General features: G+C 40.9%; 1 protein-coding gene across 2 annotated transcripts in view; it reads right to left on the bottom strand.

The window, feature by feature from the left end:
- The window catches only part of FBXL13 (F-box and leucine rich repeat protein 13), an 89,306-nt gene that overhangs the window by 7,046 nt on the left and 64,204 nt on the right, over nt 1-18,056 (bottom strand). For both annotated transcript variants that reach the window (XM_048500546.1, XM_048500547.1), the window contains exons 13-17: nt 9,101-9,199; nt 8,203-8,320; nt 7,891-8,053; nt 5,226-5,345; nt 3,433-3,559 (exon numbers count right to left, since the gene is read on the bottom strand). In XM_048500546.1, the coding sequence (XP_048356503.1) occupies nt 3,433-3,559; nt 5,226-5,345; nt 7,891-8,053; nt 8,203-8,320; nt 9,101-9,199 (627 nt within the window). The remainder of the gene's footprint in view (nt 1-3,432; nt 3,560-5,225; nt 5,346-7,890; nt 8,054-8,202; nt 8,321-9,100; nt 9,200-18,056) is intronic.

Genomic DNA, 18,056 nt, shown 5'->3' with positions numbered 1-18,056 from the left:
AATCAGGCAAAGGATGATTGGCAACTTCCTTCAAAATATAATTTGATGATATGATTTGAAAGTAATCCAGGTTAGTGCTAACTAGACTTTACCCAGTTCAAATGTCCCAGCAAACAGAACCTATGGAAAGGAGCACAGGGTTGGTAAGAGATGATATCCCATACCATATGTCTAGTTCTCCAGGCAAGGAGTTAAACTATTTTCTGGAGGACTGAGAATGTGCCATTAGAACTGGGCCACATATACACTGAATCACATTTTTTCAAAACTGAAATTGTGGCATATCCAATACTCAAAGCTGATATAGAAAAACTATTTTTTTAAATTTTATTAAATTTGATACCCCACCCTTTTTTGACTAACACCAGGCTCAGGGCGACTTACACACATTATAATTAAAACTTTTAACCTATACAACTATGATGAATTAACTTTGAAAATTAACTAATTAATTGTAATAAAACACAATAAAATAATAAGATGGCAATTGGTTGGGAATCATAACCTAAAATCATCCTCAGGATGGTTTTTAGGGAGCCACTGTTGAAGAGCCATTTAAACCAGGAAGGGTCCAGTGGACTAACTCCATGGCATTGGCCTGAATGGCAGAAGCTATGGAGTTGAGGGAGAGGGAGGAGGTGGGAGGGAGAGGAATGGGAACAGAATGGGGATCAGCCACTGGCCTGCCACTCCACTGTCTCCTCCTTTTGTGCAGTGGAAAGGACAATAGATTGGAGAAGACTAGAGGCAGGACGTGGGGTGGTGAAGGAAATGGAATTATCATATAGGCAGCAGTCTTCAGCCAAGAAGAGACACTTGAATAAGCTGATTAAGAACAGAAGACATGACAGAAACATAATCCAGGCCTTCTCTTGCTTGTTTCCAACTGCATATTATAAAAATCAACTGGCAGCTCAGTTTTTAATAGGGGAAAAAAAGTCAATGGCAATCTCAGGTGTTGCACATATCTGGAAGCCGACCCAAATGTTTGGGGCTATCAATACGAATTTAAATGCCTAAGCTAGGCCACTGAAATAAACAGCACTAACCACTGTTAATGCAGTGCAGTGTTTAATTAATTCCCTGCACTTTGTGCTCGGACTCCTGGTTGAACATGGAAACACAGAACCCCCTATCATGTTTAGTTGACTTTTACGGCCCAATCCAAATGGGGAGGCAAATTACTGGTTGGATGCAGCACAGACTCGCATCAGCATCTTTGCCCTCTCCACCAGCTTAAGGGGCACCCCCGCTGGTGGAGAGGGAAAGGATATCGGTGTCCAGCCACCCCACAGCTCTGTGGCAGCGAAACCTGGAAGTGGACGCCACTTTTGAGTCACACTGGCATCCAGTTGGACACCGGTGCAGGGGAGGTAGGGTCAGGCTGGGGTGTTCTTGGTGGAGTCAACTTTAATCAGCTTCCACCCAGGCTTTCAGGTGGCATAACTCTGTTTTGGGCATTAGAGGGCTCTTCAGGCAGCCAGGGTTTTCCCTGCCTCCCCTTGGCACCTGAAAGTTCTCTGGATGCAGCAGGGCAGTGGGGTAGTCCTGGCTGCTAGAGCCCCTTAGACAGCCCCTTAGAGTGATTGATTGATTGACTTACTTACTTATTTATTTATCAGATTTAATATAGCACCCCATCCCCAAAGGGCTCTGGGTGGTATACAACGAATAAAATAATCACATTAAATCATGATCAATAAAACAACATTTTTAAATACCAGCCAAACACAATTATAAACTTATAATTACCCCATAGTTCATTGCCAAGTGAAATGTTTTATAGTGATCATTAGCCAAAGTAAAGGAAATAATTTTTAAAACTGATGTATTCTTGAGCATAAAGAAGCAGAGAGAAAAAAATCAGCTTCCAAATAAGAGAAATGTTTTTGACCTTTTAACATAGTGCATATTATTCATATCATTAACATACTTTCTTATATTAAGCCAGAACTTTTGAGCATATTGGATTTTTTTTCAAAATGTATTTTTTAGAAAACTCTGCTTTTGATAGCCTCAGGAGGATGTTTCTAAATTGAAGTATGCATCAGTAAAAAGATCAAACAACTCTATATCCATTTTAATGAAAAATCTAGACACCAGAATGTTAGCCTATAGCTTATGATTCTGCTGTGATTACTCTTTGGACAAAATGAATAAAAGGGCATCATATTACAGGCTCCCATCATCTACAGAGGAAAGCAAAATAATAAAAGAAACACAGGAATTTGCATTTTTAAACTAAAGCAGACGTGCTTCAGTAGCACAATAAGAAAAATAATGACAGCTATTTTAAAAATCTTTTCAATCCTTGCTTCAATATAGAAAATGTTAGGTGAAATACAGGGCAAAAAGGAAGTTTGTAGCTCACTGCTAGGAAATGTTCTGTCAAATTTAATTCTCCTACATGTTTACATAGTTACATTTTTTTTCTTTATACTGCAATAATGAGCTAACAATCTAAGCCAAAGATCTGTGTAATGGCTGGATTTTGGAAGCTCTCCTTCTGAATGCACACCCAAATAAGCAATTCTGCAAGACTGTTGGTGTTGTATCAATGTTTTCCTTGGCAGTCATAATGGGTTGCCCTGCCCTCATTCCTGTTTATTACACAATTTTTGATTCCAAGATTGAGCTTTTAAATTTTGATCTTAGTTGTAGTTCTGACCTAGCATTCTCTAGATTTTACTTAATTTCAGTTATATCCAAACTTCTCAGTTCATCCTATTTAATCATTGTGTATGTGCTTTGCCGTCATGTCATGACTGACTTATGGCGACCCCATAGGGTTTTAGAGGCAAGAGACCATTCAGAGGTGGTTTATCATTGCCTGCTTCCAGGTCACTCCCCTGGCATTCATTGGAGGTCACCCATACAAATACTTCCTAAGGTCAAGGGAGAAAATGTGTGACTGCCCCAAGGTCACCCAGCAGGTTTCCTTGGCAGAATGGGGATTTGAACGTGGGTTTTCCAGATCCTCATCTGACATTTTAACTACTACATCATGCTGGCTCTACCTAACCATTAGAAAATGGTTTGTTTTCTCTTTCAGCAGTGATCCGTATTTCATACGGTGTGGACGAGACCATCAGCAGGGCAGTGAAACAAAGCCAGAAACAAACATGGCTGGGGGATTCCCTGAGTTTTCAATGAAGGATTTGTTTGCAAATTTCAAAGAAGAGGGGAAAACCCAATCCTGACAATACTGAGCATGCTCGCTGCTTTATAGCTGCACAGAATATTTAGAAAGAGGAAAACAGGTGTGTGTGATGTCTGTGTCCACTAACTCCAGTTCCTCCTCTTGACCTCTTTCGTACAGCATAAGTAGGGAAGATAAAATAACTCCTTCCCAAGATCTTCAAAATTTCCCTCTGCCCAATTATGAAAGAATATGTAGAACCAAATTCCTATCCTGTGTTTTTGTCTTCTCACATGATCACTGATGTCAATTCCAGAAATGTTAATATGAGTCAATGAAGGCAACATTGTTAAAACTTCAATTCCAGTATCAGTCACAGCATGACAGGACCGCAGGTTCAGATACACCAGTCTTATACACCTAAAGAAAAGCAAAGGTAATCTGGTTATTTCAGCCTGAATTATGCCATGAGTGCAAGCTTTAGCTTAGATTTGCAAAAGGTGCTGAATAACTTTGCAAAAGGTGCTGGAATTCAGCAGATATCAAACAATATGGACATTCTGTACTCATTACTCTCCCCAAGCAACCAAAAACATTGTGTATCTGAAGGACACAATAAAATATACAGTAGGCCTTTTTAAGGTGGTATCTCCAGACAATTTTTTACTCCTTTTCTCGTGTACTTTTAAAAATTTGTTTCATATTGTTAAACAACTTTTCTGTATATACGATTGGAGAGCCTAGGAACTACATCTCTTGAACTAGAACATCTAACTATAATCTTTTGCAGTGAAGGGCAAAGTTAAAAGCAAGACTTGGGTCTCAAAGCAATACCATTTACTATGCGTGTAATATGGTGTCATGGGCTATAGTCTTAAGCTTCTTAGTAGTTTTAAACTTGCTCCCATAATTCCCTAAGACTTAAGAAAATGTAAAAAAAAGTCTGACAAAATCTGGAAGTCTGGCACAGTGGAAGGTAATTGCTACAAACACATGAATAGTATTGTGAAATTGTGAAAAGACTGTATCATCCAACAATATTGTTGAAGTCACTACACAGCATATAACTGGAATTGAACTATCTTTAACTCTGCAAATCATATTAGAGGTGTGCACCATTTTTTCCAGTATTTTTCAGATTTGTAAAAAACCCAGAAATTTTTTTAAAGCTGAAAAAATCCGAACCAGTTTTGGGGTGAGGGGGCTTTTTCAAAACTTTTCAGGTATTTTAAGCCTGATCCCAAAAAATTCAGAGCAGCAGAGCTGAATGCTGAGCAACCCAGAAAGGTGGGCAGGGGGTCGGCACAGGAGGCAGGAGGATCCTGGTGCCAGTGTAAATGCCACTTGTGCCAGGATATACTGGTGCTGGGGGGCATATGATGGTGCTAGGGTGCCATTCAGAAACATGGCACCAGGGTTCCAGCATAGTCACAGTAGCAGCACTCCTCCAGCACAAGAGCCTGCACCATGGGGGGGCATTCCTGGGGAGCAAGACCACCTTTAGATGGTTTCCTGAGCCCTTTTGGCCAGAGAATGCCTCTATTTGTCAAAGTGAACTTACTCAGGCACAATGAACTTACTTTAGCACAAAGTTCACAAAATGAACTTTCTCCAAACGAATGGGCTGTGCCCATTGTGCTGCACAGGCCACTTTCACAAGAGGAAGGCGATTCTTAATGATGGATAGCTTGCTGTGTGGCAGCAAGCTTCCTAGGGAAGCAATGAAGCTGTGCTGTGGCTGTGCTATCCCCAGCTGCTATGTAACTACCTCCCTCTTGATTGCACTGCCCATGTTGTACAGTGCAATCCTAAACAGAGTTACACCTTTCTCAATCCATTGAAATTACTGCTAGAATGCATTACTATGTATTCTTATTAGGAAAGGTTCTATTTGAATAATCTTAATACTGATTTGTAAATTCCCGAATTTAGTCACAACAAACGTCTGCTGGCTTATACCCTAAGACACAGCCAGTATTTGACAAAGGGAGCAGTACTGCTTCAAAAGAGCATTTTCAAGCACAATTTAGTTACAGTTTCTAAACACTAACCGTCACGAAATAAATATTATATTGGCAGATCCTACCTTTCAGCTATTATGATGAGAGTGTTGTCAGTGATAGTGGAACAATTGGCCAAGGTCAGTTCCCTTATCTTTGAGCCAGCAAAACCTTCAGCAAATGATTTTAACCCGGCATCACTGATTCTATAGCATAAATAAAACATGTTTGTATATTTTTCATAACTCATATATTTCTTACAGTAACTACTATCTGTGTGTAAGATGACTTGGTCCTGGACTATGTAATGGTCACTATTAACCTGCCTAACTGTTTTAAAGTGAATGCTACCATGGCAGATCTTGCAGGAAGGGGAAGCTATATTCTTATTATAGTTTGAAACTAATGTTTTCTCTTAGATTATTTAGAACAAATTTCCGTCTGTTATCTAGAAAACATAACATGACAAATTAGAAGAGAAGTCCATTAATTTCAATGGGACTTACTTCCAGGCAAGTATATTGAAGATTGATGAAAGACAATAAGCTTACAATTGGCAGAGCGACAGTTGACAGCTTAAACAAATAAGAACACATTTATTTTAAAACATTCAAATTCAATCTTGCAATGATTTAGTTAACAGTAGCCAGTAAAAGTACATTACAAATAAGCTGATTCACAAGATAGGACTCCATCTGTCAAACAACATTACGGTAGAACAGCAAGGTTCCTCTTTCCAGCCAAAGAAGAGTTCTGCAGAGTTCGTGAATTACTTTAAAGATATCTTATAAACTGAAATCTCTTCAGGCAAAGCAATGACAGTCACCAGAACAAGAACTAGTATATGAGCTTTGCATACAGAAAATCTCATGTTCCCTTTCTGAGCCGTTTCTGCACAGCCACACTGTGGGGGAGCATCGGCGTAAACGACGCCAACCGGCCTTTTAGGACCGCTTTGCCTTCAGATGGTCCTGGCCAATAGCCGGAGTAAAGACAAGCGCCCAGCCAGCGCCAGCAGAGCTTTCGCGCCGTCCCCCAAATGCCATACCGTCCCTCCGACCTTCCGGCGCGTCACCCAGGCCACGGGACACGCCCCCCACCCTGCGCAACAGCTCTGGAGTCGTAGGGCAGGGCGGGCATTCACACGGCAGCGGTTGGAAGCCACTGTTTCAAAAAAACAGCGGCTTTGCACCAGAAACAGTGGCTTTGCGCCGCTCGGGGGCTGCAAGGCCACCGCTGCTGCGATGTGGCGGCCGTGCAAACCCCTCCTGTTTTTAGCGTCCCTGGGACGCTGTATTCCGCCCATGCGGAAACAGCCTGAATGGGAAGGAGCTGGAGATAGAGCTTTACATTCCTCCCACCAACTATTACCACTTAGAGAAGGTATCAATAGAAAGGATGGTTTGGGACAAGTCAGCCCTTCAATTCTTCAATTAAAATGACAGATCATGATAAGTATAAATGACCAATAGAAAAGAAATCATTAGTTTTTCTGAGATGGATATATAGATGAGACCATGACCCAGAGGCAGAGCATCTGCTTTGCATGCAGAAGGTCCCAGATTCAAATTCTGGTTTTTTCCAGTTAAACACTTCAGTTAACTGGGCTTGAAAAGATCTCAACATTAGATTTTAAATCCAGGATCCAGTTTGAATCAGTATAATGTAGCTTCATATGCTGGCTCTAAAAAATATTCATTGCAGTAAAGCATGCCAATCAGCTCTTAGAAAAAGTAATAATAAGAAATTTTGTGGGAAGATTCATATACATGATAGCCTGCAGGTGGTCAGTAACATCAGAGGATAAATTCTGGCCTCATAGAAATCACCTTAAATCGTTCTGTGATAATTAATGAATCCTCTTTTTTTTTCTTGTGGATAACTGGGCACACGCAAGATACTGTACTGCTGACTGGCTGACCTACTTCCAGTTACTCTGTTTATTTTCCAAGTAGAGTATAACACTTGTCTAATGTCACAGGTTGCTTATAGAACAAAAATGGCACATAAAGTTTTCTTGGAGAGTCCAATTTTCTTTTTAAAGCCGTTGAATATCAATGCATCCAGTAAACAAGTGCAGCTACATCAGGAGCCAATGCTGATCAAGCAAAGCGCATGCAGCCATATTGCTGCATGTCAAATGAAATCTCAAAGGAACATACTGTCACGTTGCTTTCAACTCATGACAACCTCATCCATAGGGTGTTCCAAGCAAAAGATGAGCAGAATTGGTTTGCCATTGCTATTGTAGAGGAACAACATAGTATTCTATCTTCCTTAGCACTGACCACAGCCAACTCTGCTTAGCTTCCAAGCTCAGAAAAGTCTGGGCTAAGCAAGGTAAAATCTCACAGTCACTATTTTATTCAAGGATGATTGGGCTATTCTGACTAGATGGCTTCCCCAAGCAATTGCCCATCTCAATTTATTTCACGCACTTTGCACAGTATCTGCACTTCATCTGGCAGAGGGATATCTTGTGAAGGACATAATGCTAATTCCCTGCTGAGTTGATGCAATGTGCAGGGTGGGCTGGCAAGTAAAGCGGTGCGGTTGCCCTTGCATTTGCTCTATTTGCTTATTTGCAGGCATAGTGTTTTGCTTTTGCTCATGCTTGCAGTCATTAATTCAGGCTGTAGAAGCCTTTTGTTTGTGAAGAGGCTATAATCCTGCCTACTTAATACTTAAATACTAATAGAAATAAGGTTATCAGACTGAATATGTCACAGACAAATCAATGCAGGTTAATACCTTGTGCAATCTGATAAATTGAGCACAGCAACATTAGCCAATGGTGCAATTAGTTTGAGTCCGGTATCGGTTATCTTCTGGCAGTCAATCATACCAATGCGATCTAAGCAGGGCCAGTGTTTGCTCATCATCTTGAAACTTAGGTCAGTAACCCGATTACTCCCTGTTCAGACAATGTAACAGTCATTAGGTTCACATTGGACAAGAAACAATTCTACTGGATATGTTCACTGATTTCCATGAATCAATTCCATGTTTTTTTAAAGAGCAAAACGACTAATCTTGCAAAACAAATACGATCCCATCACTAACCTTCTATTTTGATCTTGATCAGCTGACATTCAGCAAGTGCTTTAAAGGCTATGTCAGAAACATGTGGGGCCTCGTTAAATTCAACAGAAATAATCTTTTGGCACTTTCCCACTAAGGCCTTTAGGAGAAAAGTAAAATCAAAAAATGAAATTGGAATTAACAAGATATTTTATACAACTTAAGGTCAGTATGTCTAATTGGCAAGCCCCCTTGTCCATAATAAAAGAAGCAAAATGAACCCACTCAGACAAGACAGGGGTCACTACCGATTCTGGGCCCTGGAAAGGTATGCAGAAAAATATGACTTTGGAAATTTAAAAAAATGGAACAGGAACCTTAATGGTTTAACAAGGACTAAATATACTCCAGGAGAGATGGAATGTTGGCAGCAGCTGAGTGTCATTTAAAGGGGGTGTGGGCAAAAGAAATCAACCTGCTGCTCAGACCTTTGAGAGAATGTGTGTGTGTGTGTGTTCCAAACTGATCCCATCCTAGCACTCTTTTTTGTGACTCCAGGTGATACTTTTATTAATAGTAAACACTCAAGAAAAGAAATAATCCATTTATACCCTTGGTTAGGGAGCATTAGGTTCTTCCTTCCCCCCATCATTGCACTTCCTGTATGATACTTGTGGAGAGAAGGGAAGCTCGGTCTTACTGAGGGAGTAGCAACTATGTTGCTTCTTTCCTTCCTTCTTGGACAATGGGAGAAAAAGGTGGAGTGAGTCTCCAGTATGCCCACCCAACCTGCCATCTTCAGGAAGGATCCTCTGAAACCAGACAGGCCCCAGAAAGGCCAATTGAATGGCTAATTCTGAAACGGATTTTAAAACAGTTGACCAATGAAACATATATGAACCTATCTTCTACAAACACAAGTCTGGGATTAACTTCTTACCTGAATGCATCTGTCTGTCAGAGTAGGCATTTCATTAATGACGAGGTGCTGGATCCCACTGCAGCTTTTAGCAATACTCTTGAAGCCTTCCACTGTGATCTGATTTTAATAGTAGAATGTATTTTGTAAAATAATTGTCATAAACAACCCAGCAAATTGTTGTAAACATTTTCAACATTATGTTTATGAGGATTACTACATATGTTACGAATATAATATATATTAAAAATATGAATAATATCTCAAATGCAATAAGGTCCATTTGCTGAAGGTTGCCACAGGATGTTTGCTCTATGAAGCTTCAATCCTGTGTGTTTTCTCAGTCAAAAAGTACATAGTTGTACTCAACCCATCCTGCCAATTTCGGAAATATATAGTTTCTCTCTCTTTTTTTAAATTTTGGAGAAGCTATATTCGAAGATATGCAGAAATGCATAAGAGAATCTTAGTCACTTGGAAGACTCCTACTGAAAAGCATTGGGACCGTGGAGGACAGGTCTATCACCCATTGAGATTGCTTCTCAATGGGCAGTAGACCTGACTTCCATGGTCCCAATGCTTTTCAACGGGAGTCTTCTGAGCAGCTAAGATTCTCTTATGCATTTCTGCATATCTTCGAATATAGCTTCTCCAAAATTAAAAAAAGGAAAACTATATATTGCCAAAATCAACAGGATGGGCTGAGTGCAATTATGTATTCTTTGGGCTCAAAAGATGCCCAGGATCGGAACCTGCAGCACAAACATCCAGGGACAACCTTTAGCAAACAGAGGCAGGGAGAATCCCTTCCCCAGCACACAAAATGTCAAACATCAGCAGTGAAACTGACCAGAGAGCAAAATGGTCGGGTGGGAAAAATAAGATACCTCCTGAGCTCTGCATTCTGCATTCTTACAGGCACCTTAGGGGGAAAAGATGCACTTCAAAGCGTTTTCAAAAAAAGGCGCCTTGAACTGAAATAAGGCATCCTGAGGATGTATTGGAGGAAAAAGTTGTGTGGAATTCCTTCCCAAGATGTCTTTAAAAAAAAAAGGTTCTCGGGACATCTTATTTGTGCTGTGTGGAACAGACCAGTGTTTGGAATATTGTCATTGTTGCAATTGGTTTTCTTTAAAAAATGAAACTATTCTTCTACTCTTTCAATAATGTTTACAGAAAGAAAAAACAAACTAAAGAATCCATCAGTACCCCACTGAGAAGAGTGCGGGGGAAACGGGAACTGATCTCCCTGCACCCGTCTCAATGTTGCGCTGCACTCAGCAATGCTGAGTGGGATGCAAGGGCGGGGGAAATGGGACTGATCTCCCTGCACCCTTCAGCAATGCTGAGAAGGGGGTAAGCGCAGCACTCAGCAATGCTGAGAAGGGTGTGGGAGGTTTGGTCCCATTTCCCCCTGGCACCCACCACACTCAGCAATGCTGAAAAGGGTGTGAGGAGGAAAATGAGACCAATCCCCCCACACACACACTCTTCTCAGTGTTGCTGAGTGCTGCACTGCAATCTGCAATGCAGAGAGAGGTGCGAGGAGGGAATATGGGACTGGTCTTCCACACAAAAAAAACCCTTCAGAAATACTGAGAAGGGTGCAGGGGATCAGTTCCATTTCCCCCCTCCTGCACCCCTCACACTCAGCAATGAGAAGGTCACTGGGTGGGGGGGGACACTGGAACGAGGGCTGAGTGTTGTTGGACAGTCGGCACTCGGCAATGGCATGGCAGCTTGTATTGATTCTGCAATGCCAATTCGGCATTGCTGAATCAATACAAGCCCTTGTATTTGGATCAGCTTGCATTCAGGTGGCTTGCATTAGGCCCAAATGTAAGCCAAATCCACTGAATCGCACTGCAATTCAGGGTTTTTGGCTAAATCACCACACCTAGTTAATAGCTCAAAAATCTCACATTTGAATTCCCTAAGAACTCTTAGCTATATTGTATCAGGAGCTGGTGACTTATTGGTTTTTAATTTCCCTAATAGATCCAGAACTTTATCTCTTGTCATTTCAATTTGACTCAGCTCTTCCTGTTTCTTTCCTGAAAATAGTGGCTGTGGCTTGGGTTCAGGCCTTGAACAAATATACTGGAAAAGCAGGATGTAAATAATTTTAATCATCATAACTATTCTACTTGGAAAATACACTAAAGCTATTTTTATTCCCAGTGATTTATAAGCTGTAGCTATACAGTGCTACAAAACATATCACACAAAACAAGAGGAGGTTTGTTTCAAGTGACTATTCAGAATCCGAATTTAAGGATAGTTCCCCTTTCCTTTGCCTCACCATATATCAGAAAGTTTTGGAACGTATGAGACAACTGTCTCCCTGAAAACATCCAGCTCATGAACATTTCCCACTCACATATACATAGTCTGTAAATTTTTTCCATTTAAAAACTAATTTTGAGAAATTAATCATAGCAATGCATGGTATTTTTGTTAAGAAGCCATGGAAAATTAATAAAAGCTTAAAGCTCAAATGAAACCTACATTAAATAAATGGCTACTATAAGTACTCTGCTGTTTTCTACAAAGTGACTTCTGGGCAAGGACGTAGGTAAGGGGGGGTTCTCGGGTTAAAACCCCTCCCATTACATGTCCGAAGCTCCGCCCCCCGTTTGTGGTTTTTTAAATATTATAAGAGGTTTTTTTGTTTTTGGCCTCAGGGAGCGCATTTTTTAGGCAAGCAGCACCAAAATTTCAGGGATTTGCTGGAAGACTCTTCTGATGATACTACCCAGGTTTGCTGAGGTTTGGTTTAGGGGGTCCAAAGTTACGGACTCCCAAAGGTGGTGCCCCCATCCCCCATTGTTTCCAATAGGAGTTTAGAAGATGGGGGCTGCACATTTGAGGGTCCATAACTTTGGACCCCCTGCACCAAACTTCACCAAAACTGGGTAGTTCCATCAGGAGAGTCTCTTACTGATACCACCCAGGTTTTGTGAAATTTTCTCCAGGGGGTCCAAAGTTATGGACTCTCAAAGGGGGTGCCCCATCCCCCATTGTTTCCAATGGGAGCTATAAAAGATGGGGACTACACATTTGAGGGTCCATAACTTTGGACCCCCTGAACCAAACTTCACCAAACCTGGGTGGTATCATTAGGAGAGTCTCCTAAAGATTCCCTGAAAGTTTGGTGCTGCTATCTTAACAATTGCACCCTTGACAGCAGGCACCCCCCAAATTTCCCCAAATTTGGAGATCTATAAAATTTAAAATAACTTGAATTCAAATATCCATTTGTTTCTTTCTGAAAGAACTTGTGTTTCCTGTACAAGAGTAAGCTAATACCACAAAGAGTAGTTCTTCTGTATTTGCCTCAGTGCATGTACAATTGCCATCTATATGCCATATATTCAAATACTGCGTACTGAAATCCTGAAATCACTAATTTTCCAGAGGCGTGCTTTTATCTTTCCAATGTTGTAATATGAATATTTTACCTATAGTAAGGGAGTGGAGGGTCCGTTTTCATTGATCATCAGTAAGCCTTCAAGGGAAAGGGAAAGGCAGTTTCTGCACAGGCTGAAAGCAACGGCTTCAGCCTGGTAAAACACTGTTTTGGTGGGGACCCTTCGCACAGGCGCCACTGCCAAATCAATGCAGCAGTGCTCTGTGCCCGCCAAAACGGTGTTTTCAAAACTCACTTGGGGAGCAAGTTTTCCTGCAAACGTCGGCTTCCATCTGCTGCCATGCGAATGGCAGCGGGTGGAAGCCGGCATGTTCCCCTTCCCTCCCCAGCCCCAAACACCTCCTTACCTTCTGCTGGCAGCCATCGTCACTCTGAGGAGGGATGGGGACACACCCCCTGGCTTCTGGTGCTTCAGCTGTAGCTCTGGCCATGGGGGCGTGTCCCCTTCCCTCCTCAGAGTGACGACAGAGCGATGGCTGCCAGCAGAAGGTAAGGAGGCATTTGGGGCCGGGGAGGGGAATACGCGGCTGTGCGGAGCTTGCTCCCACAGCTGCGCATCCCATGGGGCCGTTTGTGCGAATGGCCCCAGAGCCTGCATTGGCATGATTAATGCTGATGCAGGCTCTCTCCCTTGGCTGTGCAGAAACAGCCAAATAGTTTAAAGTACACAGACGTCTTCAAAAATCAATGACCACTCTAATACAAAATGGATATAAGCAATGACTTCTTCCCGGGGGGGAAAAAAAGAATGACTGGACACCCAAAACTTGTGTTTAAGGAATGTGTCAATAGATTCAGATCTGATCTAGTCCAATGAATAAGATGGTGGCACCCTTGACCAGTGAATAAGGTGGTGTATGGGTATCGCAGCCACAGAATGAGTGAAATGGCCAGTGACCAAGGAGTATTGTGCATAGAGTTTGAACTGAAAGGCATCTCCTCTAGTCCCAAACATTTAGGTTTGATCTTCACTTCAGAAATGGATGAAACCAGGGACTGGAAATGCAGAAATGGTGTTCTCAGTGGGATAACCCCCTCTGGCTCAATTGTTGGTTCCTACTCAGGTGATCTAGCACTTCGAACTTTCTCTGACTGTTCCAGAGCTAATAAAAATCTTCTCTGATTGGCTGGCCTACACATGTGCAGTCCCAATGTGAGGTTGCACAGAAGATGAACTGTAAATATATTAGTTTGCCAAAAATTGCCAAAAAATATATTAGTCTTAAATTTCATTTTTCCCTGTTTTACATGATGTGAGAGCCCCTTGCATATTCTGAGACATCTATAATTACAACATTTCTAGTTATGGTCTATTGTGCTTGTATAATATTATAAGTTTAACTATCTTTGTGTCAGCCGAATCTCATCCAGCACAATTATTTAGGTTCCAGATATAATAACTATGAGAAATGAATCTGAAAATCATAGGACTTAGGCCATAATCTGTGACCATTTTGACAGTTTCATAGGCGATAAATCTTTGAGTTCAGTTCTACATTAGTTGTTGGTCAAGTAGCTGAAATATCAAAAGCACCATTTGATCCATATTAAATGAATAGCCTCAAATTAATCTAGCAATTTGGACTTGAACCCTTCTTAGCTGCTGGAATAATGTGAAAGAATTGACAAAGTTCTTCCTAGAAGAACTATGATCATTAAATTTTTGTAAAGCTGCATACTGCAATTGTGTCTTAAAATGTCAGGTAAAGTCAGAAATTCAATTTTGAAAGTGTTACATAAATAAGAACATGAAGTTCTGTATTCAAAAAAGTTTATCATGTACATTTCATGCATTTGCTTTAATTCATCCTTAGTGAGATACAAAAAGCTACATATTACAAATATATGGACTTACATTATTTCCATGAGCTTGGTGCTATCACCAGCACTCTTTTCTCACCTTATCTCAGACACCACCGCCCCACACAACCCATCGGCTGATTTGACCACTGTGGTGTTTTGCTATGTAAATAATGTGTTTTATTTCTGTGTTTTAATGTGAGTTGCTTGTGTTTTATATGTATGTTGCTGTAATTTAAAAGGGCAGGCCTCTAGAGTAAGAAAGAAGGGAGCTAGATGATGGAAGTGTGTTATGATGAAATAGCAGGTGTACCTAGGGAGTTGGCTGGTTTGTTTAAAAGGCTTTATGTGGAATATAGTTCTCTCTCCTGCTCTCTCACAGACACACAAATCTCCCTATGATAACTAATTACAGATAGTTTATTCTAAACCTGCTGCTCGGAACACAAGAGAGTAATACACAAGTCTTGTGGAAAAGTGGAGGTTGTACTTTTGGAATGCAGGAAGAGTGCTGTCTGAAGTGTCACTTTTGATCCTTATCAAAAGTGTTCCTTAATAATCTAATTGGGACATTAGAGGTCTATATAATATCTGTTACCTATGTAGCTTTGCCATGTGAAAGATTCTAATTTTTCAGTGTTTAGCACAAATGATTTGGGAATCAAATTAATGGTATATTATGGAACTCCGTCTGCCATGAAGGAAGTGCTCAGTGAGGGCACAGTATATTAAATGCCAAATCTGTCACATTTTTAATATTGTTATGTCAGATGCAAAATAAAAAAAATCTCCTAGACTACAGGAAACCATAATTCTCTCTGCATTTCCCCACCAATTCTTCAAGAATAGCAAAACATGTTTTGACATATCTACAGATGTTCATCATATTAAACTGATTGTCCGACTGTACCTCTCATATTTTCTTTTAATTGTCCTACATCCTTAAACATTATATATACAGCTGCTTCTATTAAAAAATTGATTTTGCTGAATCTGCACCCCAAACAAAATTCCCGTTACACGAATTTGCAATTCATTGACTTCCATAAGTAACTTGTCTTAACTAACCCAGTCTCTGCTTTTTCTGGACTGCACAAGAAAAATTACTGCAATTTGAGAACTATTGCCAAATTGAAAATGTATTAAATATAGATAATAAATATTTCATATGACATAGGAATTTATGCAATTTTAGTCCTAATTTTGGCATAACAAACATTTCATGGGAGGATATATATTCATGTCAACAGATTCCAATGGTTAACGATCACTGAAACAGTACAAGCATATGATGTTAATTAAATAAACAATCCCTACACAAAGCTAATTTGCTAGGTGAAAAAGGGAATGAGTCTCTACGACAAAATCTGAGAATGGCAACAATCTCCTCATAATTTTTTTGGACTATACGTTTAGAAGATTTTGGGATGGTAAAAATATGAATCTGAGGTTTTTGTTTTTCCAAATTGTAACAATTTCCACCGAGTTGAGCAGATCGTTCAATTGAACGCCAAACTGAGGATTTTCTAAAATTTGGTACACTGTAATTACTACATTTTTTTCTGGAACAAAACGAAACTGTTTTTATTGGGATCTAAGAAGTAGGGAGAAAAAAATCCAAATAGACTGTTATTTTATTCTTGGCTGGGGTCCAGAGTATAGCTGTCAACCACAGAGAAAGCTGGATGCTATAACATTTCACAGCTTGACAATGTATTGGTCAGCCAACAGATTTCCTGATGTGCATATTATGTGGTGAATCTGAGATCAGCATGTATGATAAACTGGCCCAGTTTGTGTCCAGGTTGGACTGGATTCTGGCACCCAGGGGTGAAACTCCTGGAAGTTGGATAGTCAATTCCTGCCCTTTTCAGACTCTAGGACTCTCTCCTATAAAAGCCATTTTGGTCAACTAATATGAAAATTCCAAACTGCACTTCAAATACTGAACTTAAGACATAACTTCTAGGAAAACTGGGAAATCCCATGAGTTTTGTTAACTTCTCATCTTGTTCCTTCAGGAATTGTGTTTATCCTGGTATTTACTAGTTACAATATTTTTTTAATTAGCTTTGTTTGAAAGTTGGCAATATGCATGCAATATGTTACATAGTTATGTATGTATGTAGCTGCTAGAAAATAAACAAAACCAATATAATTGACATTCTTGGTTCCTTGGCCTGCACACACACACACACACACAACATTAGATCTCTGGCACCTCTCAAATTACTTTTAAGATTCCACTTGCCCAAGGTCTTTTTCTGCTCTGGTAAGGAATCAATACATTATGCCATGCATTCCCAAAGGAACATTTGATAACATCCCATCACAGCAATGAAATTGGATACTCTAAGGAGCACTTGAAGAATATACTTATCTTCCTAAAGTATCTGACTCCCCTTCCCCTTTATTCACAGGGGAGGAATGGGATCCAGACCTGTAATGTGATGGGAGTACCTCAGTGGCCAGTGAATTGGGTGTGGAGTAAGGGAAGAGGAATTCCAATCCTTCGTATTTGATCTTACACAGTTTGGTGGAAGCTTGGCTAGAAGATGGCCTAGTCCAGTGGTGGCGAACCTTTGGCACTCCAGATGTTATGGACTACAATTCCAATCAGCCCCTGCCGCTGATGGGAATTGTAGTCCATAACATCTGGAGTGCCAAAGGTTTGCCACCACGGGCCTAGTCCATCGTTTTCTTAATACACTTGATTAAAGGGAAGACTATAGGCCCTCTATTGGTGCTGCATAAGATTTCTGAAGATTTCAGATCCAACTGAGCACAGTTAATTGCCAGAGCTTGCCTTCCCAATTCATTATGCTGAGTAGAGCTTAAGGTCATCTGTGGGCTAGACTGATGTGTCCTCAGACTCTCCTTCTGAGTCTGAATGAATACTGTTCTCCAAATCAAGTTGTGGATGTGGTAAAGTAAATGCTGCCTCAATACCGAAGGGTGCTTGTTGGTCAAATTCAATCCTTCGTATTTGGTCAAATTCAAAGGTCAGTGGGAAGGGGTATGGCATGACTGATGCATGTCCCAATGGGTGCATAGGTGCATATACATTCCTGAAAAGCAACCCCATGAAGACTGGCAGTGATGAGAGTGGAAACCTTGAGATGGAGAAGATGAATGAGGTGTAGACCCTGATCACTTTCCCTTATCCAAGGGACATAAGGGTACTTTGAAAACATAACCCTTTGAGGAAGGAGGACAGAATTATCTGCAGAAAGAAGGGGAGTGTGTTCTCGGACAATAGAAGATTTAGAGGCTATTTCTGGCACCAGTCACTGTCCTCAGAGATGATGTTCAACATCTAGGGGAGCAGGAGCTTTGATGTTGGGAAGCCTACAGGTTCCTACCTCAGCCATGTAGTGGGCTCTGTCTAGACAGGGACATTGATGGTCAGTGTCAAGGAGACTGTTACAGGATATAGCATTTGGCATGAAGAGGAGACAGCTGGCTGAGAGCCAGGATATCTGACTGTGGAAACATTGGTGACAAGCCTCGGTGTCAAGGTGATAGTGGCTAAGACTGAGAGGTATTCTTACCTTCTCTGTAGCCTTTTTTACAGGAGGTTCAGAGGTTGCCTGTTTGGCCATCAAGACTGAATCATGACTCAGCTTGATGAAGTCACAGGGTCTGAGGAGACCAAAGGTGAATGAGCCTTCTTTAAAGATTTCTCCATGGGAGCATCCACTGAAGAGAGGGAGTTTTCCCACAACCCAGCCTTAAGTCTGAAGGCAT

The sequence above is a fragment of the Sphaerodactylus townsendi genome, linkage group LG06 (genome assembly GCF_021028975.2).
Source record: "Sphaerodactylus townsendi isolate TG3544 linkage group LG06, MPM_Stown_v2.3, whole genome shotgun sequence".
NCBI lineage: Eukaryota > Metazoa > Chordata > Lepidosauria > Squamata > Sphaerodactylidae > Sphaerodactylus > Sphaerodactylus townsendi.
The sequence above is the reverse complement of the archived record's forward strand: the minus strand, read 5'-3'. Positions and strand labels throughout refer to the sequence as shown.